This window comes from Lissotriton helveticus, chromosome 2_2, assembly GCF_964261635.1.
Source record: "Lissotriton helveticus chromosome 2_2, aLisHel1.1, whole genome shotgun sequence".
Classification (NCBI taxonomy): Eukaryota; Metazoa; Chordata; class Amphibia; order Caudata; family Salamandridae; genus Lissotriton; species Lissotriton helveticus.
Window position 1 is genome coordinate 509,246,793 of NC_136060.1, and position 16,308 is coordinate 509,263,100.

Consider the following 16,308-nt stretch of genomic DNA (forward strand, 5'->3'; position numbering starts at 1 on the left):
TTAATTAATTATAATAAATTACTTCACACCCTATTCCCCTATAAACCCACAACCCGCTACAAAATTAAATTACGCAAAATTTACATAACATTAAATTCATTAATTAAATTACATTATAACATAAATAAACACTTTTCACACATAAAATACACTATAAAAAATTCGATATTATTAAATTTTAGATATTTTTATTAACCTATATTATGTACTTTGATATTTTGACTATCTATATTTTAAAATTCGATATTACATTACTTACCTTCAAAACGATATTTTTGATGTCTATATTCTGTCCATTCGATATTTTGTCCAGCCTATATTTTGTACTCGATATTATGTCCATTCGATATTTTTTAGTCGATATTTTGTCTGTTTACCACTGCAAACGATGTGTGGTATTGTGTTTGAAAGACTGTCTTAAGATCATTGCTGCTGATAGAAAACAGAGCTGTGCACTATCCTAGCTGTACATGGACTGGGAGAAGTAATCAAGAGTTTCATCATTCAAAACCTATAATCAAGTTGATAAAGTTTCTTTGGCCCTGAAGAAGCCCAGATTTTGGGCGAAACGCGTTGGCTGCGCAGAGCTGCCATCTTATGGTCTAGAAGACCCTGAATAAAAAAAGCATAACAAGCAAGGAACAGACCTCTTGGTTAATTCCTTTTGCAATTTCAGGAACGTGCTTTTACATATATTTTCTTTGAAGTTGCACCTCTACTACTATTGCTTGTATGACTTCAATATATCTTTGGTGAATTACATAAGAAGAAATGATGTAGGAGAATCTGAAAGCATTGGTTTAAAAGATGTGGATGTTTTGCTTTCCGACTCGGATGCATTAAGATGTTGAATTTGAAATGGAGGCTTTTCTTCCACTTGTGTAGTTCCTGTTTGGTGTCATGTGGTAAAATCCATCCAACACTAGTCCATTCTTGTTGTTCAGCCGTGTGCCTGTTATTCTCAATAGCTGGGTTGTCTGCGCTAACGTGAAGTGTCACGTAACGCTTGGTGGTGCACAGTGCGGTGAGAGCACTCCCATCTACACACAGAAGGGTTCGTAGCTACAGAACTGAGCTAGAACACTGATAGCTAATGCTGTATGAGAGCTGTTTGGATACAGCTTGGTGGGGGCACCAACAGCCCCAGGTATGAGAGGGACGGGAGCACTGACAGCCAAGGTATGAGAGGGACGGGAGCACCAACAGCCCCAGGTATGAGAGGGACGGGAGCACTGACAGCCAAGGTATGAGAGGGACGGGAGCACCAACAGCCCCAGGTATGAGAGGGACGGGGGCACCAACAGCCCCAGGTATGAGAGGGACGGGAGCACCAACAGCCCCAAGTATGAGAGGGACGGGGGCACCAACAGCCCCAGGTATGAGAGGGACGGGAGCACCAACAGCCCCAAGTATGAGAGGGACGGGGGCACCAACAGCCCCAGGTATGAGAGGGACGGGAGCACCAACAGCCCCAAGTATGAGAGGGACGGGGGCACCAACAGCCCCAAGTATGAGAGGGACGGGGGCACCAACAGCCCCAAGTATGAGAGGGACGGGAGCACCAACAGCCCCAAGTATGAGAGGGACGGGGGCACCAACAGCCCCAAGTATGAGAGGGACGGGAGCACCAACAGCCCCAGGTATGAGCGGGATGGAAGCACCAACAGCCCCAGATATAAGAGGGACTGGAGCACCAACAGCCCCTGGTATGAGTGGGATGGGAGCACCAACAGCCCCTGGTATGAGTGGGATGGGAGCACCAACAGCCCCAGGTATGAGTGGGATCGGAGCACCAACAACCCAAGGTATGAGAGGGACGGGAGCACTGACAGCCAAGGTATGAGAGGAATGGGAACACCAACAGCCCCAGGTATGAGAGGGATGGGAGCACCGACAGCCCCAGGTATGAGAGGGATGGGAGCACCAACAGCCCAAGGTATGAGAGGGATGGGAGCACCAACAGCCCAAGGTATGAGAGGGATGGGAGCACCGACAGCCCAAGGTATGAGAGGGATGGGAGCACCGACAGCCCAAGGTATGAGAGGGATGGGAGCAGCGACAGCCCAAGGTATGAGAGGGATGGGAGCACCAACAGCCCCTGGTATGAGTGGGATGGGAGCACCAACAGCCCAAGGTATGAGAGGGATGGGAGCACCGACAGCCCAAGGTATGAGAGGGATGGGAGCACCGACAGCCCAAGGTATGAGAGGGATGGGAGCACCAACAGCCCAAGGTATGAGAGGGATGGGAGCACCAACAGCCCAAGGTATGAGAGGGATGGGAGCACCGACAGCCCAAGGTATGAGAGGGATGGGAGCACCAACAGCCCAAGGTATGAGAGGGATGGGAGCAACAACAGCCCCAGGTAGAAGTGGGATGGGAGCACCAACAGCCCCAGGTATGAGTGGGATGGGAGCAACAACAGCCCCAGGTAGAAGTGGGATGGGAGCAACAACAGCCCCAGGTATGAGTGGGATGGGAGCACCAACAGCCCCAGGTATGGGTGGGATGGGAGCACTCACAGCCAAGGTATGGGTGGGATGGGAGCACTCACAGCCAAGGTATGGGTGGGATGGGAGCACTCACAGCCAAGGTATGGGTGGGATGGGAGCACCGACAGCCAAGGGTATGAGTGGGATGTGAGGACCAACAGCCCCAGGTAGAAGTGGGATGGGAGCACCGACAGCCCCAGGTATGAGAGGGGTGGGAGCACCGACAGCCAAGGGTATGAGTGGGAAGGGAGCACCTACAGCCCCAGATATAAGAGGGACGGGGGCACCAACAGCCCCAGGTATGAGAGGGACGGGAGCACCAACAGCCCCAGGTATGAGAGGGACGGGAGCACCAACAGCCCCAGGTATGAGTGGGATGGGAGCACCAACAGCCCCAGGTATGAGAGGGGTGGGAGCACCGACAGCCAAGGGTATGAGTGGGAAGGGAGCACCTACAGCCCCAGATATAAGAGGGACGGGGGCACCAACAGCCCCAGGTATGAGCGGGATGGGAGCACCAACAGCCCCAGGTATGAGAGGGACGGGAGCACCAACAGCCCCAGGTATGAGTGGGATGGGAGCACCAACAGCCCCCGGTATGAGTGGGATAGAAGAACCAACAGCTACGGTATGAGTGGGATGGAAGAACCAACAGCTACGGTATGAGAGGGGTCGGAGCACCAACAGCCCCAGGTATGAGTGAGATGGTGTAACACTCGAGTATAGATGCCGTGCCTTCAGTGAGAGAGGTTCCAGGCTTGCTACTGTTTTGGGCAATGGATGATATAACGTGTATTTCTTTTCATTCACAGCTATTGATGTGGCAGACGACATTGGAACGGTGACTGACATCCTTGCCAAGAAAATGAAGGAGTTTGAGTTGCAGAGGGGTCTGGAGTCTCCGCCCTGGGTGTCTTTGTACGACTGTCCAGTGAAGCCCAGCGCTTGCACCGCTCAGCTGACCTCCTCCTCCGCCAGCATTGCTTCAGATAGCGACAGCGCATACAGCGCAAGTCCCTGCATGCGCCGTGCCAGTCCCAGCATGGCTGCGACTGCCAATGGAAGTGCCAAGGATGCTGGTTCGGGCAGGAACCCAAAGGAGCAGCCTTGGAGCCGCCCACGAACGCTCTCCCTGGACGCGAAGCTCACGTCACTTAAGAACCGCGCCATGAGGGCTGAAGCTAGCCCCATGAAGCGCGCCGTTGCCATCCCATGCAGCAGCTCCAGCAGCAGCGGCAGCACCACCCCAGATTCAGAGAGCGCCTCTTTCTCACGCCCCGCAGCTGCGCGACAGAGTCTACGCAAAATCAGGGCCAAGCTGGACCCCAGGAACTGGCTCCAAAGCCAGGTGTGAGATCAGGTGGAAGAACTGATGGGCGAAGCGCGGAGACAGACTGCGCACCCCCCAAACGGCTGCTAACGACATACATGGACAGCACTAACTCCGCTTATGTGTCAGAGGGAGTTTCTCTGCAATATGAGACACAAGGGTATATGTGTCTTCTGCAGCACAACCATGGCTTTCTGTTGTGTCAGAAGAATATGCAATATCCAGTAATATGTGCCTGCACCATCATCTGTCACCTGGCATGGCTTGGTGGCCTCTCCAACTGGAGAGATTCAATATTTGACGTCACTACAGGGTCCCAACATCAAGCTCGGGGTCTCACAGTGCCTGTGTTTCATCTCTGTGCAATCAGCTCACATCACTAGGACAGAGAGGAGCTGAAGTGGCACCTTGAGTGGAAGTGACATTAAATCAGGGGAAGGCATCACGTACCAGGAAGTGACTCCACATAAGAGGAAGTGACATCACACAAGAGGAAATGACATTTCCATAGGGAACAAGGGGTATGAGGAGGATGTTTACAATAGACAAAGGTACACTAGCCACAAATGAAAGTAAATGTCACAATCTGGATGGAGGAAGGTTACTAACTGAATCATTGATGGAAACTCACCAAACACTAAGCTGCTCCTTGTAACCTCTGCATGGATCCTGCCTGCCCTTCTAGGCCCACCCTATACACTGTGCCAGATTCTCCCCACTATAGCTCAAATGTTGCTGTGCATTCTGTGAAAATAATGTTTACTTACATTTTTATGGCTAATGATTTTTGCTGCTGTGTTTTCGTGCCACCTCAGAGTGCTCTACATGCCACATACGTGTTACATTTGGGCCATAACAGCTGGTATTAGACAGATGTTGTGTGCTTTGTGCTCTGTCCATCACCTGCTTTCATTGGGTTCCACTGCTATGAACACAGGCAGCAGGTCCTGAGCAGAAACTGTGATAACCCCCATGCTCCAGTTCACCAGTTCTAACAGTCCATACCCGCAGTCATTTGACTCTAAATGTTTTTAAAGTTTTAATTTTGATTTTGTGCGAGTCGTTGAGGACCTGGGACGAGAACACACGCTATTCTTTAACTGTACAAACTCATTATTGTGAAAACGATACATATATTTATATATAAATAATTTCTACGCTTGAGGACTGCTGGTCTTATTGCCATGTTGGTGTCCATCTGTTTCTATTTCTTACTTGCTGTGAAGGAGACCCTGGGGCATATTTACAAGCCAATATTGCCACCACAACGTCACTTTTAGTGACGTCATGGTGGTGATAGGGGCCTTGCCTTATTTACGAGGCAGCTTTAAGCCACTTAACGTAGCTTAACGCTGCCTTCTAAATACGGCCACCTTTCATGCTATGCTTAGTGTGAAAGGGGAGGGCAGTGGGTGTTGCAGTGGGTATTCCACCCCAACACCCATTGATTTTGACACTGCCCCCTATGTACAAGGGTGGCATAAATGGAAGCCAGCGCCAAAATAAAGACTAGGGAAAACTTGTTCTTAAACAGGCGAAACATGGAGAAATGGTTTATTTATCCTAATTTTTGTTGTTTTCATGTGTGCTGAGTTGTGCGGCACACACAAAAACAGCAAATTGCAATTGATTTTTTATGTGCAGGAAGGTGACCCTTCCTGCACATAAACAATCCCATAACATGACGTTTTACAACTTTTTAAGAAGTTTTACAACTTCTGTGTGTGCTGCATTAAGCGTTGAGGATTAGTTCTTAGGATAACTTTGTCTTTATGGATGTGAATGTATGGCTAATGCTTGTAGCTCACTTACTCTTCACAACGATGTAAAGGCTGTTAGGAATGCTGTCTTTAAAGGGATGTGTTTGAGCTCTGCTTTGTGCGTGGGCTCAAATGGTTCTGTCATAAATTGCGTGAGGACGGTATTTAAACTCCAGTTGGGGGCTGGAGATGTCCTTGGGGGTGCAATTCTTTGAGATTCTTCTAGGAATCTTTTCACGACCGGTCTTCTGAAGAAGCTTGATTTTCCCCTGGTGGAGGCTACAATGGCCACGCGGTGTACTTTGAGCCTTGAGGAGTTGATGTGAATGCAGTAACATAGCAGGTATCTGCCTTGCTCCAAGTGCAGTACTAACACTGCGCCAACCCATGTCGTGTGTAGCCATGGCCTGTAAGAAGCACAGCGTCTCCTCTCTCACAGCATTACTGCGAGTCTCTTGGATAGAAGCGCTCTGATTAATTGAGGTGGGACCCACGTCTGCTGAAAGCACCATGAGAATACTGCGTACACCCTTACAGATCAGCTGACAATTAATAGTTTATTGCAGTATAATGTATGTGCCACAGTATGTTCCAAAACATAGCAGCATATGTACCTCACTTAGAAAATTGATACTCCTGGAAATAATTGCACTGATAATTCCATTTCTAGCAGTGGGAATAGGTAAACAACAAAACCTGAAATTGTTAAGTTTCCAGCTATCAAGGATGATGACGCTCCACGCCATCAAAGCAAGGAGCTCTCAATGGGGGATGTGTTAAAATGCGGTGTAGATTATCGTATTCCCTGAAGACACATGTTTTGGGCCAAGCCTGGCTCTTCTTCAGGGTCTCACAGGATTGTAGTCCCGATGGAGATCTGAAGAAGGGTCAGTCTTGACCCGAAACATGTCGACAGAGAAAGTATGGAATATGATGACAAATCTTACTGATAATTTTGAATAGTAAATACAAGCAGCAAATTATAATGAATCCTTCATTAAAAGGGCCTTGGTTGTAGGCTGGGTTTAGAACTACAAGCATAAGCCGTACTTTCCTACTACTAAACAAATCTGAAGCACACTCTCACGGTGCCACCCACAGCACCAAAACTGAAACCTAATAGATGTGACTTCTATCAACATGTTACAAAGAAGTACTGTGCTGTTCCTGGAGGTATTAAAAGTTCGGGTCACAAAAGTGTCTGGATGTAGTAAGGTCTCATAGGAGTCCTACAGTTGGGCATCAATTTTGTTGGATGTAATGTCCTCACACACCCTTTCAGGTGTCATGTTTCGTCATTGGTAATGCTCCTCGTTGGGTCGGCGGTGCAATACCCAACGGGCGACCCCTCAAAGAGGGGCTCTTTGGCGGAGATCTTTTTATCCAACTGCCCTTGAGTGAAGTGCGGGTGTGGGGCTAGGTTGTAGTAGGCTTTTTGATGGGTTAAAATGAGGCTAGGAGTAGCAGGATTAAGTTTATTCCGGGGGACCCCTGCTTCAATTAAAAGAAAAGACTAGCCTGTACTCGATGGATAGCTATGTTTCCTTCTTCGAGACACAACTAGTAAGTGCAGTAAGTGGTCGACATGTTTCTCGCATGTGTGCAATGACGAGCGATTCATCAGGACCTAAATAAGAAGTAAATCTGTCTACATAGATTGATCTACTTAAGTATCAACTATTCATTTCAGACTATAAAATGATCAAGAACGAAGTACCTGTGTTGCGCTGTGTCTTGCCTATAGGTCAAGTGTATATGCAAGAACAGTACCCGGCGGGTAGTACCTCGGGTGAACGACCTCTGTAGTTTAGGTTCTAATCTCCCGTGTCCATGTGGTACGACCTACCCCTCGCCGCCGGGTCCGGGTAGTAAAACCTGTACTTTTAATACCTCCAGGAACAGCACAGTACTTCTTTGTAACACACTTCTATCAACACCCTTCTCCCATCCAAGCGCTACAGGTAATACCCACCGAACATCCGCGAGGTGCTGTGGGGCCTAAACACGAGTTTGGAAAATGCTATAGAAATTACATAATCCAATCCAATGTCGTTGCTAAATTCATTGGTAAATGGAACAACTTAATCCCCAACATTGTGTTTGTCCCCTCACTGAATTTTAGATATTTGTCCTAATTTCTGTTTGCACTAGTTAGCTGAGTATGCGTTGGCTCAACCACCTGCATCTGTGACTCTTTTGTTGCTGAGAGGGTATCTCTTTCACAGGACTGGTGGGCCTTTTCTTCAATCTTTTGTTTTGTGCTCAACAGTGCATTCAGAGCCCTGTTGTACATCGGAGTTATTCAGGGGCCTCAAGTGTCACTCATTGGGAGTGAGTCTCACAGTTTGGGAGGCGGTCCCTAGTACGTCATAGCTGGAATCAAAGGTCTCTGAAAGGAACAGGATGGGGCTGCTTGAACCTTTTCCTGAATGCATCACACTTCACACATCTTCTGAAATGTCAGAAAATGGGTCATATAAGCCATACCAAAACTGAAGACAAATGAGATGTATGCACTCCCCCCCTCACCTGCTTGGTCTCAACCAATTAAATGTAGTGTGAGCCCCATAAATTGTAATTTTTTTTACACTCCAGCAATTTCTCTGCAGTCTTTGGGGCATATTTACAATGAACTGGCATACGGCAGCACTGCAAGTCATTCTGCTGCGCTGCTCTACGCCAATTCAAAAGGACAGGAATGCTTTGTATTTGCAAGATACGGTGAATCCTGTCCTTTCAGCAGCGCTCAGTTAGAAGCCGTGCGCCAACGCAGGCACCCTGTTGTTGGCAGGGTTGTTTTTATGCAGGAAACAATCACAAGAGGCTTTTTCCTTGTTCTATGTGTGCTGCAGAATGTAGAACACGTGGAAAGTGGAAAATATGAATGTAAACATTTCTCCTTGTTGCACCTACTCTAGGTAGGCGTAAGGCTCTGTCGCTACCCCAGGTTGAGAAGATGTTGTAAATCTGGGGCAGTGTCAGTTTCATGGGTGTTGAGTGGGAACACCCGCAGCAACACCCATGGAACGCCTCCTGGACGTAGAGTGAGGCAGGGCAGCGACTTGCGCTACCTTGACTTACTCCATATCTAGAAGGCCATGTAAGCCACACCGGGTGGCCTTATGAGGCCCTGCGGATATGGCTAAGCCCTGTGTGCCCGGGGGACCTTAATAAAAGTGAGGTTCTGGCAGCGCACAGGGCTCATACATATGCCCCTTTGTGTTGTAGAGTTCTGAGAGCACATTTAAGGCTGGTTGTAAGACAAGCTGACCGTCTGCTGTCCCACCGTCAATGGGCATCCGAATCAGCCCTTGAAAACAGTAAATGTAGTGTCGCGAAGCAGACGTGCACTACCTTGGGTGCAGCTGCCCTGGCTGGGAGACGGACACCTCTGGACTTCAGCTTTGGTGGTCACTCGTCTGACATCAGCCGGAAGTCTCGTGAAGAGGGACCGGATTAGAAAGGGGCTTATTTACAAGCCCCTTGTGCCTCCGGTGCGGCGCTGCTTATGATGCGTTGCCAGCACAGAGTACAGACCCATACCTACGAGGCCACGCCACGCCACTCTGGGGCTTTTCATGGCCTCGTAGATATGGTTAAAGGCAACGCAGCGTAAATCTCTGCGTTGTCTCACACTGCATCAGAGGGCGTTCCATGAGCGTTGCGGGGGGTGTTCCCACGCAACACCCATGGGTTTTAACACAGACCCAGATTCACTAGGATCTGTAAACCTGGGAATAAGCCAAAACTGTGAGGCGTAACAAGGAGAAATATCTTTATGTCTCCTCTTTTTTAAATTATTTCTATGTTTGATGCATTCTGCAGCACACATGGAAAGAGGAAAACATGTCTCCACGGATTGTTTTTGTGCAGGAAGGTGCGTTCCTGCCTGCAATGGAGGCGTCCTTGCACCATGGAGCAAGGGTGCCTGTGATGGAGCAAGGGTGCCTGTGATGGAGCTAGGATGCCTGTGATGGAGCAAGGGTGCCTGTGATGACGCTAGGATGCCTGTGATGGAGCAAGGGTGCCTGTGATGGTGCAAGGGTGCCTGTGATGACGCTAGGATGCCTGTGATGGAGCAAGGGTGCCTGTGATGACGCTAGGATGCCTGTGATGGAGCAAGGGTGCCTGTGATGACGCTAGGATGCCTGTGATGGAGCAAGGGTGCCTGTGATGGAGTAAGGGTGCCTGTGATGGAGCAAGGGTGCCTGTGATGGAGTAAGGGTGCCTGTGATGGAGCAAGGGTGCCTGTGATGGCGCTAGGATGCACTAGTGCAAGCAGAAAGGACAGGAATGCACTGTATTTCATAAATATGGCCATTCCTGCCCTTTCACTTTGGCGTAGGGCAGCGAGGCAAGAATCTAGGTCTACTGGTTGGGTTGCATATGTGGTAACAACAATACCACAGCAGGGGGGGGTGCAGGGGGCGGCGCCGACCTTTACTCACCACATGAAAGCTCCATATGCTCGTTCCAGGAAGTGCAGGCTCCATACCTTCCAAGCAGCCGGGAAATCCCCGCTCCTAGCCTGAGGGAGTCCTGCAGAAGGAATGCAGGTGCAATGCCTGGCCCCTGCTGCTTGAGGCGGACTCGAGGCGCTGAGATGAGTTCCTGCGTGCATGCCATCTCACCCTCAGCGCGAGAGTTCTAATTTTACAGTCACTTCCAGAGTGTATCAAACACCTCTTCTTGCAACATCTTGTGTGTTCTTGTACTAACAAGCTTCTGCTCCCTAGTCCAGGGATCTGAGAGACGAGTTTACAATGTCTTCTGCAACCTTCAACCTTCTGTGTTCACCGTATCTACCATGCCATGTCCGCTTGATGAGTTTAAGTTGCACTTATCGACTACTCCTCACATACCTAATTGGACTCACCATCCTCTTGCGAGATAAAACTCATAGGGGCATATCAGCAAGGGCCGGCGATAATTATCGCTAAACGCACTTAGCACATGTGTCGCTCCCGCCGCATGATTCCAGGGGCCCTGGTTAAGACGCATGTATTTACAGGAGCCTTCGAGCTGAATATGACTTATGAGTTTACTACATCATCTAGTGGGATAGGACTCCTGAATTTACAATGTTTGGAGAGGAGGTAAAATGTATCACCCATGCAATAACACTCATAGGTTTACCGTATCATCTGAGCGGTATAAATCGTATTGCTCATGCGATAACTCTCATAAGTTTACAATATTGTCTGAGCAGTATATGACTCATGAGTTCACATTACAATTTTTTGAGGTAATACCCATAAGCATATACAGGCACATGCATAAACCATTTTTGCAAGTGCAAATGGTGCGATTCGCAAAAAATCGGCCGCTTGCGCCCGCAAAAAGGGCATTTGCGATGCATCACGGTTCAAGGCACGCAATTTGAGAATTCGCAATTAATTGCGATTTCTCAAATTGTGAATGCATTTAAAGAATCTCAGTTTGTGATTCGTTAAATGCAATGAAAGAACCACTTTAAAATAGCGATTTCGCTACTAGGGGGCGCACATTAAATTATTATTATTATTATTATTATTAAAATAGCGATTCCTACATGCATAGGCTTTTGAGAGTCCTTAATTGCGATTCCTTAATAATCACAATTAAGGACTCGCAAAAGCTTTCCTTGATGCGTGTGCCTGTTTTTGGTTTCAGAGCAGGATAAAATATATAACCCTCAAAAATCTATGTTGTCTTCAGAGTAGGATAAATCTTATATCACTCATGGAATAACAATCATTTGTTTACAGTATCTTCAGAGCGGTGTAAAACTTATATCGCTCATGGGAAAACACTCATAAGTTTACAGTATCTTCAAAGCAGTATAAACTTATATCACTCATGGGATAACACTCATACGTTTACAGTATCTTCAGAGCAGTATCAAACATATCACTCATGGGATAACACTCATAAGTTTACAGTATCTTCAGAGTAGTATAAAACTTATATCACTCACGGGATAACACTCATAAGTTTACAGTATCTTCAGAGCAGTATAAAACTTATATCACTCATGGGATAACACTCATACGTTTACAGTATCCCCAGAGCAGTATCAAACATATCACTCATGGGATAACACTCATAAGTTTACAGTATCCCCAGAGCAGTACAAAACGTATATCATTCATGGGATAACGCTGATAAGTTAGTATCTTCAGAGCAGTATAAAACTTATATCACTCATAGGATAGCACTCATACGTTTACAGTATCTTCAGAGCAATACAAAACCATATCACTCATGGGATAACACTCATAAGTTTACAGTATCTTCAGAGCAGTATAAAACTTATATCACTCATGGGATAACACTCATAAGTTTAAAGTATCTTCAGAGCAGTATAAAACTGATATCACTCATGGGATAACACTCATCCCTTTACAGTATCTTCAGAGCAATACAAAACGTATATCACTCATGGGATAACACTCATAAGTTAGTATCTTCAGAGCAATATAAAACTTATATCACTCATAGGATAACACTCATACGTTTACAGTATCTTCCGAGCAATACAAAACCTATATCACTCATGGGATAACACTCATACATTTACAGTATCTTCAGAGCAATACAAAACCTATATCACTCACGGGATAACACTCATAAGTTTACAGTATCTTCAGAGTAGTATAAAACTTATATCACTCATGGGATAACACTCATACGTTTACAGTATCCCCAGAGCAGTATCAAACATATCACTCACGGGATAACACTCATAAGTTTACAGTATCTTCCGAGTAGTATAAAACTTATATCACTCATGGGATAACACTCATACGTTTACAGCATCCCCAGAGCAGTATCAAACATATCACTCATGGGATAACACTCATAAGTTTACAGTATCCCCAGAGCAGTACAAAACGTATATCATTCATGGGATGACGCTCATAAGTTAGTATCTTCAGAGCAGTATAAACCTTATATCACTCATAGGATAACACTCATATGTTTACAGTATCTTCAGAGCAATACAAAACCATATCACTCATGGGATAACACTCATAAGTTTACAGTATCTTCAGAGCAGTATAAAACTGATATCACTCATGGGATAACACTCATAAGTTTACAGTATCTTCAGAGCAGTATAAAACTTATATCACTCATAGGATAACACTCATCCCTTTACAGTATCTTCAGAGCAATACAAAACGTATATCACTCATGGGATAACACTCATAAGTTAGTATCTTCAGAGCAATATAAAACTTATATCACTCATAGGATAACACTCATACGTTTACAGTATCTTCAGAGCAATACAAAACCTATATCACTCATGGGATAACACTCATACGTTTACAGTATCTTCAGAGCAATACAAAACCTATATCACTCATGGGATAACACTCATACGTTTACAGTATCTTCCGAGCAATACAAAACCTATATCACTCATGGGATAACACTCATACGTTTAAAGTATCTTCAGAGCAGTATAAAACCTATATCACTCATGGAATAACACTAATACGTTTACAGTATCTTCAGAGCAATACAAAACCTATATCACTCATGGGATAACACTCATAAGTTTACAGTATCTTTAGAGCAGTATAAAACTTATATCACTCATGGGATAACACTCATACGTTTAAAGTATCTTCGGAGCAGTATAAAACCTATATCACTCATGGGATAACACTCATACGTTTAAAGTATCTTCAGAGCAGTGTACAACCTATATCACTCATGGGATAACACTCATACATTTACAGTATCTTCAGAGCAATACAAAACCTATATCACTCATGGGATAACACTCATAACTTTACAGTATCTTCAGAGCAGTATAAAACTTATATCACTGATGGGATAACACTCATACGTTTACAGTATCCCCAGAGCAGTATCAAACATATCACTCATGGGATAACACTCATAAGTTTACAGTATCCCCAGAGCAGTACAAAACGTATATCATTCATGGGATAACGCTCATAAGTTAGTATCTTCAGAGCAGTATAAAACTTATATCACTCATTGGATAACACTCATAAGTTTACAGTATCTTCAGAGCAGTATAAAACTTATATCACTCATGGGATAACACTCATACGTTTACAGTATCTTCAGAGCAGTATAAAACTTATATCGCTCATAGGATAACACTCATACGTTTACAGTATCTTCAGAGCAATACAAAACATATGTCATTCATGGGATAACGCTCATATGTTAGTATCTTCAGAGCAATATAAAACTTATATCACTCATAGGATAACACTCACACGTTTACAGTATCTTCATAGCAATACAAAACCTATATCACTCATGTGATAACACTCATACGTTTACAGTATCTTCAGAGCAATACAAAACCTATATCACTCATGGGATAACACTCATACCTTTAAAGTATCTTCAGAGCAGTATAAAACCTATATCACTCATGGGATAACACTCATACGTTTAAAGTATCTTCAGAGCAGTGTACAACCTATATCACTCATGGGAAAACACTCATACGTTTAAAGTATCTTCAGAGCAGTGTACAACCTATATCACTCATGGGATAACGCTCATATGTTAGTATCTTCAGAGCAATACAAAAATTATATCACACATGGGATAACACTGATACATCTACAGTATCGTCTCAGCAGAATAGGACTCATGAGTTTATAATATCTTCTGTATCATGAATTTATAACACCTGCTACACAGTACAGTCTGATGAGTTTACAATATATACGCCACATTATCGGGCTTATGAATTCACAATATATTGAACATGTGAGCAGAATCGTGTTTCACAATATCTTCGTTGTACTGTCCCACGGACCATGTTGCAATACTGTCTATGTCATCAGCCCAATGCACTTGGAATATTTGCACAAGGTATTGAACTGAAGAGTTCACAATATCTATTGCAAGGCATATCACCCAGGAGTTTACACTATCTTGCGCTCACTGTCAAGCGTTTGTGCGTACAGTGGCTACAGAGCTATATCAGATCCATGAGTTTACAGCATCTTCTACCCATATTGACTCATGAGTTTAGAATCTGTGCCACGCTGCATCACACTGATTCTCTTGTAGGGTACAGCTCATAGGTTTCCAGTATTTTCCAAGCAGAATAGTACTCAAGTGTTTATGACATCACCCCTGGAATAAGACTGAAACGTTTACAATAGCTACTGATCAAAGTAAACCTTGTGAGTTTACAATACCATAAATTGGCATTTAGACTCCTACATTTACAGTATCTTCAAGTAGATTACGATTTAAGAGTGTACTGTCTCACTTTGTGAAGTAGCCTGATACATTTATTATATCTCCCAGGCAGATTAGGAATCCTGAGTTTACAATCTCTTCCACGTGGTATCGGCCTTATTAATTTACAACGACATCCCACAGGATAAGACTCATAGGTTTATATACTCATCCCAGTGGGATAGGACTCCTGAGCTTACAGTCTTTCATGTGGTATTGGACTTATATGTTTATAACGTCATCCCACAGGATAAGACTTATATGTTTACGTACCTGTCCCAGTGCGATAGGACTCCTTAGCTTACAGTCTCTTCCATGCCGTATCAGACTTATACGTTTACAATGTCATCTCATTGTTTAAGACTCACAAATGTACACACTCGTCAAAGTGAGATAGGACTTCTAAGCTTACAGTCTCTTCCATTTGGTATCGGACTTATAAGTTTACAACCTCACCTTATGGTATAAGATGAATACGTTTACGGTTTACCCACTTGTGCCAGCGGGATCGGACTCCTGAGCTTACATTCAGTTCCATGTGGAATCAAACTTATAGGTTTACAACGTCATTTCAGTCATCTAGACGGTGGATTTGATTTGATTTGAAGGGTTTTATAAAGCGCTGGCTAGACCCGGAGGAATCAGAGCGCTTTACATGAGTATCAGACAATAGTTACAGGTTACATCGTTACAAAGGTTACATAGTTATTAGAGCACGGCAACATAGTTATATGTTAGGTCGAGACAAGCAATAAGGACAATATGTGTAAGGAAAAAAACGGCAAGGGGAGAGATTCATTGGAGAGGGGGTAGGAGCAGGGGAAGTAGATAGCGAATGAAAGGAGGGAAAGAGGAGGGGAGGGTTAGAGACACCGCATGAACGAAGAGGGTAGGGTGACGGGGTCACAAACCGGTAGGCGAGTAATAGCTGCGTCCAAAGTCCAGTAAGCTGTGATCCCAGGGGAAGTGGTATTGTTCCCACATCTCCGCTGCGTGAGGCTCCCTTTACGCAGTTGACTCTCTCAGAGGGGTCTCTGAGACTCCAAGGCTACCTATTGGATCCTTCCCCAACAAGGGGAGGGAGAGTGCTTTGGTAAGGGGTGCATACCATGCCTCAGCTGTGCGTGGTTCCCTTGACGCTGTGGACTCTCTCAGAGGGATCACTGACACTCCAGAGAATAAGTAATTGGATCTTTCCCCAACAAGGGGAGAAGGAGTGCTTAGTTAAAGGGCACAAGGGACAGGGGGCTAGGCAGTGTAGCGGGCAAGGGGAGAGGAGATAGGCGCAAAGGAAGTAGACAAAGAATGAAAGAGGGAAAGCGGTAGGGGAGGGTGTAGACAGAGCATGAAAGGAGGGGGAGGGTGAAGGGGGCACAAACCGGTAAACGGGTAAAAACCTCGTCCAAGGTGTGATCCCAGGGGAGCTGGTATAATTCCACACATCTCCACTGCGTGAGGCTCCCTTTACGCAGTTGACTCTCTCAGAGGGGTCTCTGAG

The 16,308-nt window shown here is 45.4% G+C and overlaps 1 protein-coding gene across 1 annotated transcript in view; it reads left to right on the forward strand.

Annotated features, from left to right (window-relative positions):
* Nucleotides 1–4,986, forward strand: part of RTKN (rhotekin) — a 210,953-nt gene extending 205,967 nt beyond the window's left edge. Inside the window, exon 11 of the mRNA XM_078678794.1 lies at nucleotides 3,305–4,986. Within this exon, the coding sequence (XP_078534920.1) occupies nucleotides 3,305–3,846 (542 nt within the window). The 3' untranslated portion in view covers nucleotides 3,847–4,986. The remainder of the gene's footprint in view (nucleotides 1–3,304) is intronic.
* The last annotated feature ends 11,322 nt before the right edge of the window (nucleotides 4,987–16,308 follow it).